Raw genomic sequence first — 20670 nt, 5'->3', positions numbered from 1 at the left:
CCCCCCCCACTGTAATATGGCCCCAGTATTCCCCGCACACTGTAATATGGCCCCAGTATTCCCCCCACACTGTAATATGGCCCCAGTATTCCCCGCACACTGTAATATGGCCCCAGTATTCCCCCACACTGTAATATGGCCCCAGTATTCCCCCCACACTGTAATATGGCCCCAGTATTCCCCCCACACTGTAATATGGCCCCAGTATTCCCCCCACACTGTAATATGGCCCCAGTATTCCCCGCACACTGTAATATGGCCCCAGTATTCCCCCACACTGTAATATGGCCCCAGTATTTCCCGCACACTGTAATATGGCCCCAGTATTCCCCCACACTGTAATATGGCCCCAGTATTCCCCCCACACTGTAATATGGCCCCAGTATTCCCCCCCAAACTGTAATATGGCCCCAGTATTTCCCCCACACTGTAATATGGCCCCAGTATTCCCCCCACACTGTAATATGGCCCCAGTGTTCCCCCCCAAACTGTAATATGGCCCCAGTATTTCCCCCACACTGTAATATGGCCCCAGTATTCCCCCCACACTGTAATATGGCCCCCAGTATCCCCCCCAAACTGTAATATGGCCCCAGTATTCCCCCCCAAACTGTAATATGGCCCCAGTATTTCCCCCCACACTGTAATATGACCCCAGTATTTCCCCCCACACTGTAATATGGCCCCAGTATTCCCCCCACACTGTAATATGGCCCCCAGTATCCCCTCCACACTGTAATATGACCCCAGTATTTCCCCCCACACTGTAATATGACCCCAGTATTTCCCCCCACACTGTAATATGACCCCAGTATTTCCCCCACACGGTAATATGACCCAGTATTTCCCCCACACTGTAATATGGACCCCAGTATTTCCCCCCACACTGTAATATGACCCCAGTATTTCCCCCACACTGTAATATGGCCCCCAGTATTTCCCCCCACACTGTAATATGACCCCAGTATTCCCCCCACGCTGTAATATGGCCCCCAGTATTTCCCCCCACGCTGTAATATGGCACCCAGTATTCCCCCCCACGCTGTAATATGGCCCCAGTATTCCCCCCACACTGTAATATGGCCCCAGTATTCCCCCCACACTGTAATATGGCCCCCATTATTCCCCCCACACTGTAATATGGCCCCCATTATTCCCCCCACACTGTAGTATGGCCCCAGTATTCCCCCCACACTGTAATATGGCCCCATTATTCCCCCCACACTGTAATATGGCCCCCATTATTCCCCCCACACTGTAATATGGCCCCATTATTCCCCCCACACTGTAATATGGCCCCCATTATTCCCCCCACACTGTAATATGGCCCCAGTATTCCCCCCACACTGTAATATGGCCCCAGTATTCCCCCCACACTGTAATATGGCCCCAGTATTCCCCCCCACACTAATATGGCCCCAGTATTCCCCCCCACACTAAAATGGCCCCAGTATTCCCCCCCACACTGTAATATGGCCCCAGTATTCCCCCCCACACTGTAATATGGCCCCAGTATTCCCCCCCACACTAATATGGCCCCAGTATTCCCCCCACACTGTAATATGGCCCCAGTATTCCCCCCCACACTAATATGGCCCCAGTATTCCCCCCCACACTAATATGGCCCCAGTATTCCCCCCCACACTGTAATATGGCCCCAGTATTCCCCCCCACACTAATATGGCCCCAGTATTCCCCCCCACACTAATATGGCCCCAGTATTCCCCCCACACTGTAATATGGCCCCAGTATTCCCCCCACACTGTAATATGGCCCCAGTATTCCCCCCCACACTGTAATATGGCCCCAGTATTCCCCCCCACACTGTAATATGGCCCCAGTATTCCCCCCCACACTGTAATATGGCCCCAGTATTCCCCCCCACACTGTAATATGGCCCCAGTATTCCCCCCCACACTGTAATATGGCCCCCATTATTCCCCCCACACTGTAATATGGCCCCAGTATTCCCCCCACACTGTAATATGGCCCCAGTATTCCCCCCACACTGTAATATGGCCCCAGTATTCCCCCCACACTGTAATATGGCCCCAGTATTCCCCCCCACACTAATATGGCCCCAGTATTCCCCCCCACACTAATATGGCCCCAGTATTCCCCCCACACTGTAATATGGCCCCAGTATTCCCCCCACACTGTAATATGGCCCCAGTATTCCCCCCCACACTGTAATATGGCCCCAGTATTCCCCCCCACACGGTAATATGGCCCCAGTATTCCACTCACACTGTAATGTGGCCCCCAGTATTCCCCCCCACACTGTAATATGGCCCCAGTATTCCCCCCACACTGTAATATGGCCCCCATTATTCCCCCCACACTGTAATATGGCCCTCCAGTATTCCCCCCACACTGTAATATGGCCCCAGTATTCCCCCCACACTGTAATATGGCCCCAGTATTCCCCCCACACTGTAATATGGCCCCAGTATTCCCCCCCACACTAATATGGCCCCAGTATTCCCTCCCACACTAATATGCCCCAGTATTCCCCCCACACTGTAATATGGCCCCAGTATTCCCCCCACACTGTAATATGGCCCAGTATTCCCCCCCACACTGTAATATGGCCCCAGTATTTCCCCCCCACACGGTAATATGGCCCCAGTATTCCACTCACACTGTAATGTGGCCCCCAGTATTCCCCCACGCTGTAATATGGGCCCAGTATTTCCCCACACTGTAATATGGCCCCAGTATTCCCCCCACACTGTAATATGGGCCCAGTATTCCCCCCACACTGTAATATGGCCCCAGTATTCCCCCCACACTGTAATATGTCCCCAGTATTCCCCCCACACTGTAATATGGGCCCAGTATTCCCCCCCACACTGTAATATGGCCCCCAGTATTTCCCCCACACTGTAATATGTCCCCAGTATTCCCCCCCACACTGTAATGTGGCCCCCAGTATTCCCCCCACACTGTAATGTGGCCCCCAGTATTCCCCCCACACTGTAATATGGCCCCCATTATTCCCCCCACACTGTAATATGGCCCCCATTATTCCCCCCACACTGTAATATGGCCCCAGTATCCCCCCCCACTGTAATATGGCCCCAGTATTCCCCCCCAAACTGTAATATGGCCTCAGTATTCTCCGCACACTGTAATATGGCCTCAGTATTCTCCCCCCACTGTAATATGGCCCCAGTATTCCCCCCCCCCACTGTAATATGGCCCCAGTATTCCCCCCACACTGTATTCCCCCCACACTGTAATATGGCCCCAGTATTCCACCCACACTGTAATGTGGCCCCCAGTATTCCCCCCACGCTGTAATATGGGCCCAGTATTCCCCCACACTGTAATATGGCCCCCATTATTCCCCCCACACTGTAATATGGGCCCAGTATTCCCCCACGCTGTAATATGGCCCCAGTATTCCCCCCACACTGTAATATGGCCCCCAGTATTTCCCCCACACTGTAATATGTCCCCAGTATTCCCCCCACACTGTAATGTGGCCCCCAGTATTCCCCCCACACTGTAATATGGCCCCCATTATTCCCCCCCACTGTAATATGGCCCCAGTATTCCCCCCCCCACTGTAATATGGCCCCAGTATTCCCCCCCCACTGTAATATGGCCCCAGTATTCCCCCCCACTGTAATATGGCCCCAGTATTCCCCCCACACTGTAATATGGCCCCAGTATTCCCCCCACACTGTAATATGGCCCCAGTATTCCCCCCACACTGTAATATGGCCCCAGTATTCCCCCCACACTGTAATATGGCCCCAGTATTCCCCCCCCACACTGTAATATGGCCCCAGTATTCCCCCCACACGGTAATATGGCCCCAGTATTCCACCCACACTGTAATGTGGCCCCCAGTATTCCCCCCCACGCTGTAATATGGGCCCAGTATTCCCCCACACTGTAATATGGCCCCCATTATTCCCCCCACACTGTAATATGGCCCCAGTATTCCCCCCCACACTGTAATATGGCCCCAGTATTCCCCCCCCCCCCCCCCCACACTGTAATATGTCCCCAGTATTCCCCCCACACTGTAATGTGGCCCCCCAGTATTCCCCCCACACTGTAATGTGGCCCCCACTATTCCCCCCACACTGTAATATGGCCCCCATTATTCCCCCCCACTGTAATATGGCCCCAGTATTCCCCCCCCCACTGTAATATGGCCCCAGTATTCCCCCCCACTGTAATATGGCCCCAGTATTCCCCCCCACTGTAATATGGCCCCAGTATTCCCCCCACACTGTAATATGGCCCCAGTATTCCCCCCACACTGTAATATGGCCCCAGTATTCCCCCCACACTGTAATATGGCCCCAGTATTCCCCCCACACTGTAATATGGCCCCAGTATTCCCCCCCACACTGTAATATGGCCCCAGTATTCCCCCCACACGGTAATATGGCCCCAGTATTCCACCCACACTGTAATGTGGCCCCCAGTATTCCCCCCACGCTGTAATATGGGCCCAGTATTCCCCCACACTGTAATATGGCCCCCATTATTCCCCCCACACTGTAATATGGCCCCAGTATTCCCCCCCACACTGTAATATGGCCCCAGTATTCCCCCCACACTGTATTATGGCCCCCAGTATTCCCCCCACACTGTAATATGTCCCCAGTATTCCCCCCACACTGTAATGTGGCCCCCAGTATTCCCCCCACACTGTAATGTGGCCCCCACTATTCCCCCCACACTGTAATATGGCCCCCATTATTCCCCCCTCACTGTAATATGGCCCCAGTATTCCCCCCCCACTGTAATATGGCCCCAGTATTCCACCCCCACTGTAATATGGCCCCAGTATTCCCCCCACACTGTAATATGGCCCCAGTATCCCCCCCCCACTGTAATATGGCCCCAGTATTCCACCCCCACTGTAATATGGCCCCAGTATTCCACACACACTGTAATATGGCCCCAGTATTCCCCCACACTGTAATATGGCCCCAGTATTCCACCCCCACTGTAATATGGCCCCAGTATTCCACCCCCACTGTAATATGGCCCCAGTATTCCCCCCACACTGTAATATGGCCCCAGTATCCCCCCCCCACTGTAATATGGCCCCAGTATTCCACCCCCACTGTAATATGGCCCCAGTATTCCACACACACTGTAATATGGCCCCAGTATCCCCCCCCACACTGTAATATGGCCCCAGTATCCCCCCCACACTGTAATATTGTAATATGTCCCCAGTATTCCCCCCACACTGTAATGTGGCCCCCAGTATTCCCCCCACACTGTAATGTGGCCCCCAGTATTCCCCCCACACTGTAATATGGCCCCAGTATTCTCCCCGACACTGTAATATGCCCACAGTATTCCCCCACACTGTAATATGGCCACAGTATTCCCCCCACACTGTAATATGGCCCCAGTATTCCCCCCCCCACTGTAATATGGCCCCAGTATTCTCCCCACACTGTAATATGGCCCCCAGTATTCCCCCACACTGTAATATGGCCCCCAGTATTCCCCCCACACTGTAATATGGCCACAGTATTCCCCCACACTGTAATATGGCCACAGTATTCCCCCACACTGTAATATGGCCCCAGTATTCTCCCCACACTGTAATATGGCCCCAGTATTCCCCCACACTGTAATATGGCCCCCAGTATTCCCCCCACACTGTAATGTGGCCCCCAGTATTCCCCCCACACTGTAATGTGGCCCCCAGTATTCCCCCCACACTGTAATGTGGCCCCCAGTATTCCCCCCACACTGTAATGTGGCCCCCAGTATTCCCCCACACTGTAATGTGGCCCCCAGTATTCCCCCCACACTGTAATGTGGCCCCCAGTATTCCCCCCACACTGTAATGTGGCCCCCAGTATCCCCCCCACACTGTAATGTGGCCCCCAGTATTCCCCCCACACTGTAATGTGGCCCCCAGTATTCCCCCCACACTGTAATGTGGCCCCCAGTATCCCCCCCCACACTGTAATGTGGCCCCCAGTATTCCCCCCACACTGTAATGTGGCCCCCAGTATTCCCCCCACACTGTAATGTGGCCCCCAGTATTCCCCCCACAAGCCCAAATCAAACACCCTGTACTCACCTACTCATGAATTCTGATGGTTATGGGAACATGGCGGTGATGTCCTCTCGCGGCTCCACGCTCCCGCCTCACCCGTGGGTCTGAGCGCGGCCCTGCAGGGAGGTCTGTATCCGCACCAGTACAGTGTACAATAGCGGTAGCTCCGAGAGGCCCCTCTCATCACAGGGCCCCGGACCACTACACCCTCTGCCCCCTGATATCTATGTTACTCTATTGTGTGTGTGAATACATTCATTTATGGTCGAAAGTGTTGGCACCCTTGAAATTGTTCCAAAAAATAAAGTATTTCTCCCAGAATTGTATTGTAATCTCACGTTTTGTTATACACAGGTTTATTTCCTTTGTGTGTTTTGAAACATAATTTCACACAAAAATGGTGTGGACAAAATTGTTGGCCCTTTTCCAATATTGTGGGTAAACAACTTTGTTTCCAGCATGTGACGCCGTTCACACTCCCCTGTGACAAGTAACAGGAGTGGGCAATATGAAAATCACACCTGAAACCAGATAATAAGGGGAGAAGTTGGCTCAGTCTCTGCACTGTGTGTCTGTGTGTGCCGCACTAAGCATGGAGAGCAGAAAGAGGGAAAAATAACCAAAAGTGTTGAAAAATATCAACAATCTTAAGATTACAAGTCCATCTCCAGAGATCTTGATGTTCCTTTGTCCACGGTGCACAGCACAACATAATCAAGAAGTTTACAACCCATGGCACTATAGCTAATCTCCCTGGATATGGACGGTAGAGAAAAAATGATGAAAGGTTGTAGCGCACGATAGTCCGGATGGTGGATAAATCCCAATCAAGGTCCAGAGAAATTCAAGCTGCAGCTCAGGGACATCAGCGTCAGTGTGAACTATCCGTCCACATCTGAATGAAATTAAATGCTATGGAGGAGACCCAGGAGGACCCCACTGCTGACACAGACAGAAAAGCCATAATGTACATGAGTAACCAAAAGCCTTCTGAAGGAAAGCATCTTGTGGACAGATGAGACCAGGATAGCGGCTTTTGGTAAAGCACATCATTCTACTGTTTACTGAAAACAGAATGAGGCCAACAAAGTAAAGAGCACAGCACCTACAGTCACACATGGTGGAGGGCAGAGATATTTGAGATTGTTTTGCTGCGTCTGTCACGGAGGGCCATGACTGTGTGCAAGACATCATGAAATCTGAAGGTTTCCAGAGGATTTTGGGTGGCAATGTAGAGCCCAGTGTCAGAAAGCTGAGGGTGTTGTGTGTCCTAGGTCAGGGGTCTCCAGCAGGACAATGACCCCAAACAGTTCAAGAAGCCTCAGAAATGGATGGAAACAGCACTGGAGAGATCTAAAGAGAAAGCATGAGTCCGGATCTAAACCCCATTCACACCTGAGGAGAGATCTGAAGATTGGGAGGAGAGGAGAGGAGAGGAGAGAAGAAGAGAAGAGAAGACGCCTTCAGATATGAGAGACCTGGAGACGTTTATAAGAAGAGTCCGAGATTCCAGGTGAGAGGAGGAAGAAGCTGTGGACGGGGACAGGAGGCGACTGATAGAAGGGGTTTATTACACAGGGGAAAGGGAGCAGCCAAATATTAAGCTGAGGGGGCAACATTCCTGTCCGCACCATTTTTGGAGTTTTGTGTGAAATTCTGTCCAATTTGTCTGTTTTTCTCGTGTTGTTCCAATAAACACAAAGTGAATAAACCTGAATAACAAAGCGCGGAATCATAACAATCTGGAACAATTTCTAGGATGAAAACACAAATAAATATATATATATATATATATATGTATATATACACACTGTATGTAGGTCACCGCAGGTATGAGGCCAGACGCAGAGCAAAAATCATCCCGACCAGGGAGAGGCGCTGTATCTAATCCTCTCCTGTGTGATACTGTCTGCTGAGCCGTGTATCTAATCCTAGCTGTGTGATACTGGCTGCTGAGCTGTGTATCTAATCCTCTCCTGTGTGATACTGTCTGCTGAGGCCGTGTATCTAATCCTCTCCTGTGTGATACTGTCTGCTGAGCCGTGTATCTAATCCTAGCCTGTGTGATACTGTCTGCTGAGCCGTGTATCTAATCCTCTCCTGTGTGATACTGGCTGCTGAGCTGTGTATCTAATCCTATCTTGTGTGATACTGGCTGCTGAGCTGTGTATCTAATCCTCTCCTGTGTGATACTGTCTGCTGAGCCGTGTATCTAATCCTCTCCTGTGTGATACTGGCTGCTGAGCGTGTATCTAATCCTCTCCTGTGTGATACTGGCTGCTGAGCCGTGTATCTAATCCTCTCCTGTGTGATACTGGCTGCTGAGCTGTGTATTTAATCCTCTACTGTGTGATACTGTCTGCTGAGCTGTGTATCTAATCCTCTACTGTGTGATACTGTCTGCTGAGCTGTGTATCTAATCCTCTACTGTGTGATACTGTCTGAGCTGTGTATCTAATCCTCTACTGTGTGATACTGTCTGCTGAGCTGTGTATCTAATCCTCTACTGTGTGATACTGTCTGCTGAGCTGTGTATCTAATCCTGTCCTGTGTGATACTGTCTGCTGAGCTGTGTATCTAATCCTCTCCTGTATGATACTGTCTGCTGAGCTGTGTATGTAATCCTCTCCTGTGTGATACTGTCTGCTGAGCCGTGTATCTAATCCTCTCCTGTGTGATACTGTCTGCTGGAGCCATGTATCTAATCCTAGCCTGTGTGATACTGTCTGCTGAGCTGTGTATCTAATCCTCTCCTGTGTGATACTGTCTGCTGAGCTGTGTATCTAATCCTATCCTGTGTGATACTGTCTGCTGAGCTGTGTATCTAATCTTATCCTGTGTGATACTGTCTGCTGAGCTGTGTATCTAATCCTATCCTGTGTGATACTGTCTGCTGAGCTGTGTATCTAATCCTATCCTGTGTGATACTGTCTGCTGAGCTGTGTATCTAATCCTATCCTGTGTGATACTGTCTGCTGAGCCGTGTATCTTATCCTGTCCTGTGTGATACTGTCTGCTGAGCCGTGTATCTAATCCTCTCCTGTGTGATACTGTCTGCTGAGCCGTGTATCTAATCCTCTCCTGTGTGATACTGGCTGCTGAGCCGTGTATCTAATCCTCTCCTGTGTGATCTACTGTCTGCTGAGCTGTATATTTAATCCTCTACTATGTGATACTGTCTGCTGAGCTGTGTATCTAATCCTCTACTGTGTGATACTGTCTGCTGAGCTGTGTATCTAATCCTCTACTGTGTGATACTGTCTGAGCTGTGTATCTAATCCTCTACTGTGTGATACTGTCTGCTGAGCTGTGTATCTAATCCTCTACTGTGTGATACTGTCTGCTGAGCTGTGTATCTAATCCTCTACTGTGTGATACTGTCTGCTGAGCTGTGTATCTTAATCCTGTCCTGTGTGATACTGTCTGCTCAGCTGTGTATCTAATCCTCTACTGTGTGATACTGTCTGCTGAGCTGTGTATCTAATCCTCTACTGTGTGATACTGTCTGAGCTGTGTATCTAATTCTCTCCTGTATGATACTGTCTGCTGAGCTGTGTATCTAATCCTCTCCTGTATGATACTGTCTGCTGAGCCGTGTATCTAATCCTCTCCTGTGTGATACTGTCTGCTGAGCCATGTATCTAATCCTAGCCTGTGTGATACTGTGCTGAGCTGTGTATCTAATCCTCTGCTGTGTGATACTGTCTGCTGAGCTGTGTATCTAATCCTCTCCTGTGTGATACTGTCTGCTGAGCTGTGTATCTAATCCTATCGTGTGATACTGTCTGCTGAGCTGTGTATCTAATCCTATCCTGTGTGATACTGTCTGCTGAGCTGTGTATCTAATCCTATCCTGTGTGATACTGTCCTGCTGAGCCATGTATCTTATCCTGTCCTGTGTGATACTGTCTGCTGAGCTGTGTATCTAATCCTGTCCTGTGTGATACTGTCTGCTGAGCCGTGTATCTTATCCTGTCCTGTGTGATACTGTCTGCTGAGCTGTGTATCTAATCCTCTCCTGTGTGATACTGTCTGCTGAGCTGTGTATCTAATCCTGTCCTGTGTGATACTGTCTGCTGAGCTGTGTATCTAATCCTCTCCTGTGTGATACTGTCTGTTGAGCTGTGTATCTAATCCTGTCCTGTGTGATACTGTCTGCTGAGCTGTGTATCTAATCCTCTCCTGTGTGATACTGTCTGCTGAGCCGTGTATCTAATCCTATCCTGTGTGATACTGTCTGCTGAGCTGTGTATCTAATCCTCTCCTGTGTGATACTGTCTGATGAGCTGTGTATCTAATCCTATCCTGTGTGATTGCCGTCTGCTGGGCCATGTATCTACGGTAATCCTTACATATGTGATACTGTGTTCTGAGCCAGGTATCTAATTGTATCGTGTGATACTTACTGTGCCGTGTATCTCAGCCCAGATACATGCTTTTCCTCCAGCGGTAGGTGATGGATACATATCAGACTGGGGCGGTAGGAAGGGGGCAGAGGGGCGGTAGGAACGGGGGCAGAGGGGGCGCGGTAGGAACGGGGGCAGAGGGGGCGCGGTAGGAACGGCGGCAGAGGGGGCGCGGTAGGAACGGCGGCAGAGGGGGCGGGTAGGAAACGGGGGCAGAGGGGGCGCGGTAGGAACGGGGGCAGAGGGGCGCGGTAGGAACGGGGGCAGAGGGGGCGCGGTAGGAACGGGGGCAGAGGGGGCGCAGTAGGAACGGGGGCAGAGGGGCGGTAGGAATGGGGGTTGTGGTGAGGGATGATGGGAGGGGGGGTGGCGATGCGGCGGGAGGGGGTGGCGATGCGGCGGGAGGGGGGTGGCGATGCGGCGGGAGGGGGGTGCGATGCGGCGGGAGGGGGGTGGCGATGCGGCAGGATGGGGGTCGCGGCGAGGGAGGAGGGGGGGTCGCGGCGGGGGAGGAGGGGGGGTCGCGGCGAGGGAGGAGGGGGGGTCGCGGCGAGGGAGGAGGGGGGGTCGCGGCGAGGGAGGAGGGGGGGTCGCGGCGAGGGAGGAGGGGGGGGTCGCGGCGAGGGAGGAGGGGGGGTCGCGGCGAGGGAGGAGGGGGGGTCGCGGCGAGGGAGGAGGGGGGGGTCGCGGCGAGGGAGGAGGGGGGGTCGCGGCGAGGGAGGAGGGGGGGGTCGCGGCGAGGGAGGAGGGGGGGTTGTGGCGAGGGAGGAGGGGGGGTCGCGGCGAGGGAGGAGGGGGGGGCTCGCGGCGAGGGAGGAGGGGGGGGTCGCGGCGAGGGAGGAGGGGGGGGTCGCGGCGAGGGAGGAGGGGGGTCGCGGCGAGGAGGAGGGGGGTCGCGGCGAGGGAGGAGGGGGGGTCGTGGCGAGGGAGGAGGGGGGGGTCGTGGCGAGGGAGGAGGGGGGGTCGTGGCGAGGGAGGAGGGGGGTCGCGGCGAGGGAGGAGGGGGGGTCGCGGCGAGGAGGAGGGGGGGTCGTGGCGAGGGAGGAGGGGGGTCGCGGCGAGGGAGGAGGGGGGTTCGCGGCGAGGGAGGAGGGGGGGTCGTGGCGAGGGAGGAGGGGGGGTCGTGGCGAGGGAGGAGGGGGGGTCGTGGCGAGGGAGGAGGGGGGGTCGTGGCGAGGGAGGAGGGTGGGTCGTGGCGAGGGAGGAGGGGGGGTTGTGGCGAGGGGCCGGTGCCGTCCTTTGGGGTCCTGTTCTGTGCTGATAGAATAGTGTCGGGTGTTGGGGGTGAATATTTTTGGTGCCGCTGTCCACACAGATATAACGTGGCCTCCACCATGCTCTCGGCGCGTCTTCTCTACAAGCTTTTGCGTTACCATGTGGCCTGTTTGCAATCAAAATTCAGCTTTCATTTCTCTAAAACCTTGTTGCTCATAGCAACCAATCATAGCTTTTCTTTCATCTTTTAAACTTTGCTCCTCATAGCAACCAATCATAGCTCAGCTTTCATGGTCGGGTACGTGCTGGGAAAGTGAAAGCTGAGCTGTGATTGGCTGCTTTGGTGTAGTGAGTTAGGACTGTTGCTATAGAAACCCTGTGATTGCTCCCAGTCCCTTCTGATTGGTTGTTGCGGGCGGTGTCCGGTCCCGTCGGTTATTATGTCTCTGTATAATAATGGCGGTCACTCCGCAGAGGGCTGAAATCTGGAGCTCTTCAGACTTAATGACCCCTCATTAGATCCCATAACTGCAGCCTCCGTCTGTTTCCCGGGGGAGTCAGCGGCTTAAAGGGCCACCCAGTAGTAGCCCCAGCCTGAGCAGCGCCACTCTGCTCCGCAGGACGTGTGCAGTATTACAGCACAGACTGCGACTAATTCTGCTGCAGAACAATAGTGATTTCCATTCCCTCATTCACAATCTGTGAGGCCGTTTTGCAGCAGTGCCTGAAAGCGAGGGTAATAGCGGCACTTATTGGCGTATATAGACGTTTTGTCAGTATTTTCCGAACTGCGAGGGTTAACGTTCCTCCGCCGGTGCTTCCCCATCTGTTGTGTCTGCGCGGCGGTGACACCATATGTAAATGCCCCCGAGGTGACGTGACGGCGGCAGGTGGTGTCATGGCCCCCGGCAGATTACAAGCTGGAGACTTCACAGGAGATGGCGGCGTCCGGTGCGGGAGCCGGTGCCGGACTGACGGATGGTGCGGTGTAGAACGTGTCCCGCACCCCTCCCTCCACCGCCGTGATTACTGGGGTCCGGCTAAAGCTCGTCCAGTGATCACACGCTCATTACTGGGCCCAAAGTGCAGAAAAACCTCCAATTTGAGGTAAAATAAGAAAAGGAAAAAAAAACGTTTCATGTCTCATAATTGGGACAAATTTCTCCTTCGGTTTCGCCGTTTTGAAATCTCGTGACAGCGACAGTGACATAATCTCCTCGGGTGTATAATTACACAGAGTACGACGGCGCTGATTGTTCCACGATGGTCGCCAGTCTTCTGCCCGTCCGCGGCAGCGCTGATTGTACCACGATGGTCGCCAGTCTCCTGCCTGGCCGCGGCGGCGCTGATTGTACCACGATGGTCGCCAGTCTCCTGCCTGGCCGCGGCGGCGCTGATTGTACCACGATGGTCGCCAGTCTCCTGCCCGCCCTTGACAGCGCTGATTGTACCACGATGGTCACCAGTCTCCTGCCTGCCCGCGGCAGCGCTGATTGTACCACAATGGTCGCCAGTCTCCTGCCCGTCCGCGGCGGTGCTGATTGTACCACAATGGTCGCCAGTCTCCTGCCGTCCGCGGCGGTGCTGATTGTACCACAATGGTCGCCAGTCTCCTGCCCGTCCGTGGCAGCGCTGATTGTACCACGATGGTCGCCGGTCTCCTGCCCGACCGCGGTCTCCTGCCCGACCGCAATATTTTTTTAGTGTTACACCGTGTAAGGCGTCACTCCGGAGACCACCGCGCGGCAGGGATGGGAGTATTAACCAGACCTCCCCTCGCTTGTTCCTCGCTCAGGGAGGGCGGTCGGGGGATGGGGCAGTTGTTAGGACGCCCCGAGTTTGTTCCTCACGGACGGGCTATAGGGTGGATCTGCAGTGATCTCTGTGAGGTCCTTTGTGCCTCCGGTGCGGCTCCGCAGGTGGAGCGTTCTATGTTGCCATCATTAGTTTACAGTAGGATCTTGTTGCACAAATCACCCATAACAAGTTTGTTGTGGGACGCGGTTCTCTGATCGCTGTAACCTTACAAGGACGCGGCTGCAGCGGGGTGATATGCTGCGCACCGGCCCGGAAACTCCCGGCATCCTCTGCTGCACTGACACCTGGAGCTCAGGTGATGAGCCGCGCCCGTCCAGGTCACCTGGCCCTTTGTTGTATGAGGGAGCAATGCCAGCCTACAGCGGGCGCCACAGAATACCAGGCTGCCACCAGCGATCCCCACAGGAATAGCACACGAGTGCTGACAGTGCCGACCTTCATTCTGATCCCTGCTGAGAATCTCTGCCGGCGATCCCTGCGGCGTGTCTGTGGCGGCGATCCCTGCGGCGTGTCTGTGGCGGCGATCCTGCGCGTGTCTGTGGCGGCGATCCCTGCGGCGTGTCTGTGGCGGCGATCCCTGCGGCGTGTCTGTGGCGGCGATCCTGCGGCGTGTCTGTGGCGGCGATCCCTGCGGCGTGTCTGTGCGGCGATCCCTGCGGCGTGTCTGTGGCGGCGATCCCTGCGGCGTGTCTGTGGCGGCGATCCCTGCGGCGTGTCTGTGGCGGCGATCCCTGCGGCGTGTCTGTGGCGGCGATCCTCGCGCGTGTCTGTGGCGGCGATCCCTGAGGCGTGTCTGTGGCGGCGATCCCTGCGGCGGGTCTGTGGCGGCGATCCCTGCGGCGGGTCTGTGGGCGGCGATCCCTGCGGCGGGTCTGTGGCGGCGATCCTTGCGGCGGGTCTGTGGCGGCGATCCCTGCGGCGTGTCTGTGCCGGCGATCCCTGCGGCGTGTCTGTGGCGGCGATCCCTGCGGCGTGTCTGTGGCGGCGATCCCTGCGGCGTGTCTGTGGCGGCGATCCCTGCGGCGTGTCTGTGGCGGCGATCCCTGCGGCGGGTCTGTGGCGGCGATCCCTGCGGCGGGTCTGTGGCGGCGATCCTTGCGGCGGGTCTGTGGCGGCGATCCCTGCGGCGGTCTGTGGCAGCGATGCCTGCGGCAGGTCTGTGGCGGCTCCCTACGAGCACAGCCTGTGGTTACGGTCAGTGACTTGTTACCTTCCTCCCACTGACTTTCTGCAGCGATCCCTATGCTGTACGGCCGGTGTCTGCGCTGCTCCCTGCAGTTGCCTCCCATGTTGTTTGCTGTCATTGTTGGACCGCTGGGTGCCGGGATGTTTGCGGTTATAATTACAATCCTGTATCTTCTCCCCGCAGGTTCAGAAGCACGTGCACACTTACCGGATCCTGCCCGATGAGGAGGACCACCTGGCTGTGCAGGTATCTTCCACCCTAGTAATACTGGACCTGCGCCCCCTTTCCATCATCTGTGTGGTACAAGCAGCTGCCGTCCCGCTATATTACAATAGGGCCGTGTCTTACCGCCCAGCTCCAACACCTCTGCAGGTAAAATGAGGCATAAGCCCCGCCCCCAGGACTCCAGGGAGGATCCCGCTTCTGAGAGGGGCTTACATAAGCCCCACCCCCAGGACTGCTCCGGAGGGGGTTTACATAAGCCCCGCCCCCAGACCCCGCTTCTGGGGGGGTTACATAAGCCCCGCCCCCAGGACCCCACTTCTGGGGGGGGTTACATAAGCCCAGGACCCTGCATAAAACTCCACCCACTGCAGTCTTTATTATAACAAAGTAATAATTGTCCTTGTTATCCATGGCAACCTATCACAGCGGAGCATACATTCTCCACAGACACGAGCTGAGCTGATTGGTCGCTACAGTGGCTGTTTATCTGTACACAGCAGCCAATCATTGCTCGGCTTTCATTTTTTAAATGGAAAAAATTAAATGAAAGCTGCCCTGTGATTGGTTGCTAGGGTGCTTTGATTTTAGACAGCCATTTTTGATGTCACATGGAAAAGTCACATGATCTCTCTCAGCCAATCACCAGCTTTAAAAATAATAATCATGTGATGCAGGATCAGATTCCTGAGTTGGTTTAAATGTCACATGTCCTGATTCAGAGATGCTGATTGGCTGAGAGGGACGCCACAGAAGTAGGAAATGCTGCGATCAAAGTCAGTCACCTCAGATTAAAGGGGTCCTCTGCGGCCTCGCCCCTCACTCTCCGGACGTCCTTCATGAGCGGCTACAATCGGCACTGAAATTCGCCCCGATCGCTGATCATTAACCCTATGGGGTAATGATGGGTCCCCATAACCATCCCATGTCCAATCTATGGAAGTATATTATGTAAACCACGTCCAGCCCTCGCGCTGCTGCCAGTCCGCTCTTATAGGGTCCGTGACGTCAGACCACCAGCAAACCCCCGTACTGAGTGTCACAGATCGGGACAGGAACAGTGAGACGGACCCTCAGCGAGTGGAGATCCAGCCCAGGACCCCGGGGCTCGGAGGGCCGGTGACAGCTGCGGTGTGTCCTGCGCTGAACATCAGTCTAGACGAGCGACAGCTGCACAAACACGTGGCTGCACCGGGCAGCCGCTGACAGCTGGGAGGGGGCCACTGAGCTATGGGGGGACATCGCTGAGCTCTGTATTATGGGGGGGACATCGCTGAGCTCTGTATTATGGGAGGACATCGCTGAGCTCTGTATTATGGGAGGGACATCGCTGAGCTCTGTATTATGGGGGGGACATCGCTGAGCTCTGTATTATGGGAGGACATCGCTGAGCTCTGTATTATGGGAGGGACATCGCTGAGCTCTGTATTATGGGGGGACATCGCTGAGCTCTGTATTATGGGGGGACATCGCTGAGCTCTGTATTATGGGGGGACATCGCTGAGCTCTGTATTATGGGGGGGACATCACTGAGCTCTGTATTATGGGGGGACATCGCTGAGCTCTGTATTATGGGGGGACATCGCTGAGCTCTGTATATCGGGGGCTGAGCTCTGTATTATGGGGGGGACATCGCTGAGCTCTGTATTATGGGGGGACATCGCTGAGCTCTGTATTATGGGGGGGACATCGCTGAGCTCTGTATTATGGGGGGGACATCGCTGAGCTCTGTATTATGGGGGGGACATCGCTGAGCTCTCTATTATGGGGGACATCGCTGAGCTCTGTATTATCGGGGCTGAGCTCTGTATTATGGGGGGGACATCGCTGAGCTCTGTATTATGGGGGGACATCGCTGAGCTCTGTATTATGGGGGGGACATCGCTGAGCTCTGTATTATGGGGGGGGACATCGCTGAGCTCTGTATTATGGGGGGGACATCGCTGAGCTCTGTATTATGGGGGGGACATCGCTGAGCTCTGTATTATGGGGGGGACATCGCTGAGCTCTGTATTATGGGGGGGACATCGCTGAGCTCTGTATATGGGGGGGACATCGCTGAGCTCTGTATTATGGGGGGGACATCGCTGAGCTCTGTATTATGGGGGGACATCGCTGAGCTCTGTATTATGGGGGGACATCGCTGAGCTCTGTATTATGGGGGGACATCGCTGAGCTCTTTATTATCGGGGGCTGAGCTCTGTATTATGGGGGGTCCGGGGGTCTCGCTCCTCTGGATGCCTCTTGTCTTGCGTTCCGGTTACTTCTCTCTCCTTCTCTACAGACGTCTCAGGGGGGTCCAGGTTCGACGCTTCAAACGCTGGGAGACCTGATCGCTCTGTACCTGCAGCCGAACCAGGGGATGGTGTGCACCCTGCTGTACCCCGTGGAGCGAGAGAAGGACAAGGACATCGCGGACGACAGAGACTATTCCGGTCAGGGGGCTGCTTTGCTTGGGAATGCTGGAACTTGTGGTTCTCATGTAGCTGATTATTGTTATTATCTCTTTGATTCCATGACAGGCTCTGCAGGGAGGGGATCACAGGCGGTGTATGAGTGCACAGGGAGGGGGATCACAGGCGGTGTATGAGTGCACAGGGAGGGGGATCACAGGCGGTGTATGAGTGCACAGGGAGGGGGATCACAGGCGGTGTTTGAGTGTACAGGGAGGGGGATCACAGGCGGTGTATGAGTGCACAGGGAGGGGGATCACAGGTTGTGTATGAGTGCACAGGGAGGGGGATCACAGGCGTGTATGAGTGTACAGGGAGGGGGATCACAGGCGGTGTATGAGTGTACAGGGAGGGGGATCACAGGCGGTGTATGAGTGCTACAGGGAGGGGGATCACAGGCGGTGTATGAGTGTACAGGGAGGGGGATCACAGGCGGTGTATGAGTGGTACAGGAGGGGGATCACAGGCGGTGTATGAGTGTACAGGGAGGGGGATCACAGGCGGTGTATGAGTGTACAGGGAGGGGGATCACAGGCGGTGTATGTGTGCACAGGGAGAGGGATCACAGGCGGTGTATGAGTGTACAGGAGGGGGATCACAGGCGGTGTATGAGTGTACAGGGAGGGGGATCACAGGCGGTGTATGAGTGCACAGGGAGGGGGATCACAGGCGGTGTATGATGCACAGGAGGGGGATCACAGGCGGTGTATGAGTGTACAGGGAGGGGGATCACAGGTGGTGTATGAGTGTACAGGGAGGGGGATCACAGGCGGTGTATGAGTGCACAGGGAGAGGGATCACAGGCGGTGTATGAGTGTACAGGGGAGGGGGATCACAGGCGGTGTATGAGTGCACAGGGAGGGGGATCACAGGCGGTGTATGAGTGCACAGGGAGGGGGATCACAGGCTGGTGTATGAGTGCACAGGGAGGGGGATCACAGGCGGTGTATGAGTGCACAGGGAGGGGATCACAGGCGGTGTATGAGTGCACAGGAGGGGGATCACAGGCGGTGTATGAGTGCACAGGGAGGGGGATCACAGGCGGTGTATGAGTGCTTTTGCCGCAGGATCTGTGTTTGACAATTAGGGGGATTTTCCTGTGATCCGCTTGTTTTCCTCGCGTGTTTCAGATGGGGAGGACGAGAAGCCTCCGCTGCCTCCACGGTCGGCCTCTGCTAGTTTTTCTGGAGGGTCTCTGGTGCCGAGCAGTGGAGACATCAGTCCGTCCGAGAGGTAAATACTGTAGTGTTTGTCCGTGTTCTCTGCGTTCCGGTCCAGATTCTGTAGCCACAGTTTGTGGACCCGGTAGAGCCGGGAGCCCGACCCCGGCAGTAATTTTACCGCCGCGCTCTTTCAATTCTTTACAGTTCAAGCAATGGGCTGAGCACCGTGTCTCACGACTACCTGAAGGGCAGCTTACGCTCTGGACCTGGAAGCTGTGAAATCCGGAGCCACCAGTCTGCCGCACCTCAACAAGACACTGGTGCACTCCTGCAAGCGGCTGCACGGGTAAGAGGGCGCCGAGGACCGGCCACAAACGCTCCGAGCAAAACGCCGGCTGCTGGCGCAGAATCAGGGCTCGCTCATCTCACAGCTGAGTGTTTGTTACAGTTGTGGATGTAAATCGAGTTTCCATTCACTGATGGCAGCACATGGTGTCTGGACGCTGTCAGGGCCGCTGCCCCCTGCTGGCCGCCCAGCAGTATTTTACATGACGCCTCCGGGATTTAGAGTCTGTTTTATTCTGATTTATCATTTTGCTTGTTTTTTGCCTTTAAGGGAAGTTGATAAAGTTTTATCCGGACTGGAAATTCTCTCCAAGATTTTCGACCAACAGAGCTCGCCCATGGTGGCCAAGATTGTGCAGCAGGTGGGAGACGTCGGGGTGTGCTATATACACATACATATACATACACACGGTACATGCACACTGGCTGTGTGTGATCACAGTGGCTGGTATGGAGGGCTCGGGACCACCACACCTTGGGCTCTAATGGAGCCGTGTTTTTCTGTGGGAGGATCGGCCTCTTAAAAGCTTCTTTCATCCCTGGGGTCTTCAGGATTTTCTATATCTTCTCTATTATCAGGCTGCAAACCAGAGCGGCGAGCAGGAGCTGGAGAGCCTGGTCCTCAAGCTGTCCGTCCTGAAGGATTTCCTGTCCAGCATCGAGAAGAAGGTGGGTACGAGGGGCTCATGGTGGAGGAGGGTGGGGGTCACAATGGAGGAGTGAGGGGGAGATAGGGGGAATAGTCATGGCAGAGAAGAGAGGTGGAAGTCACAGGAAGGGAGACTGGCCACGGCACGGAGACTGGCCACGGCACGGGAGACTGGCCACGGCACGGGAGACTGGCCACGGCACGGGAGACTGGCCACGGCACGGGAGACTGGCCACGGCACGGGAGACTGGCCACGGCACGGGTGACTGGCCACGGCACGGGTGACTGGCCACGGCACGGGTGACTGGCCACGGCACGGGAGACTGGCCACGGAGTAAAAGAGTGAGGTGGTAACAGTGGAAGAGGATGGGGGGGTCACAGCGCCTCTGAGATGAAGGCAGAGGAGGGGGGGTTACATTATTGAAATGGAACAGGGTCACAGTGGACGAGTGAGAGGGGTAGATGACATCTTAATAAGTAACAGTACTGCTATCCAGAGGGATCCATGACCGCTCAGGGAGGAATGATGGTGATTGTTGGGAGGCCATGTCTTGCCTCGTCTGTCCGCTCTTCTCGCCTCGTCTGTCCGCTCTTCTCGCCTCGTCTGTCCGCTCTTTTCGCCTCGTCTGTCCGCTCTTCTCGCCTCGTCTGTCCGCTCTTCTCGCCTCGTCTGTCTGCTCTTCCCGCCTCGTCTGGTCCGCTCTTCTCGCCTCGTCTGTCCGCTCTTCTCGCCTCGTCTGTCCGCTCTTCTCGCCTCGTCTGTCGCTCTTCTCGCCTCGTCTGTCCGCTCTTCTCGCCTCGTCTGTCCGCTCTTCTCGCCTCGTGTGTCCGCTCTTCTCGCCTCGTGTGTCCGCTCTTCTCGCCTCGTGTGTCCGCTCTTCTCGCCTCGTGTGTCCGCTCTTCTCGCCTCGTCTGTCCGCTCTTCTCGCCTCGTCTGTCCGCTCTTCTCGCCTCGTCTGTCCGCTCTTCTCGCCTCGTCTGTCCGCTCTTCTCGCCTCGTCTGTCCGCTCTTCTCGCCTCGTCTGTCCGCTCTTCTCGCCTCGTCTGTCCGCTCTTCTCGCCTCGTCTGTCCGCTCTTCTCGCCTCGTCTGTCCGCTCTTCTCGCCTCGTCTGTCCGCTCTTCTCGCCTCGTCTGTCCGCTCTTCTCGCCTCGTCTGTCCGCTC

At 55.1% G+C, this 20670-nt stretch overlaps 1 protein-coding gene across 1 annotated transcript in view; it reads left to right on the top strand.

Moving 5' to 3' along the window:
* Nucleotides 1-20670, top strand: part of INPPL1 (inositol polyphosphate phosphatase like 1) — a 49022-nt gene that overhangs the window by 14613 nt on the left and 13739 nt on the right. Inside the window, 8 exon segments of the mRNA XM_075334017.1 lie at nucleotides 14858-14920; nucleotides 17181-17331; nucleotides 18480-18582; nucleotides 18717-18765; nucleotides 18767-18858; nucleotides 19129-19219; nucleotides 19437-19526; nucleotides 20006-20658. Of these exon segments, the coding sequence (XP_075190132.1) occupies nucleotides 14858-14920; nucleotides 17181-17331; nucleotides 18480-18582; nucleotides 18717-18765; nucleotides 18767-18858; nucleotides 19129-19219; nucleotides 19437-19526; nucleotides 20006-20658 (1292 nt within the window).

The sequence above is a fragment of the Anomaloglossus baeobatrachus genome, chromosome 2, assembly GCF_048569485.1.
Source record: "Anomaloglossus baeobatrachus isolate aAnoBae1 chromosome 2, aAnoBae1.hap1, whole genome shotgun sequence".
Lineage (NCBI taxonomy): Eukaryota > Metazoa > Chordata > Amphibia > Anura > Aromobatidae > Anomaloglossus > Anomaloglossus baeobatrachus.
Note: the sequence above shows the minus strand (reverse complement) of the source record. Positions and strands in the feature narration are given on the sequence as shown.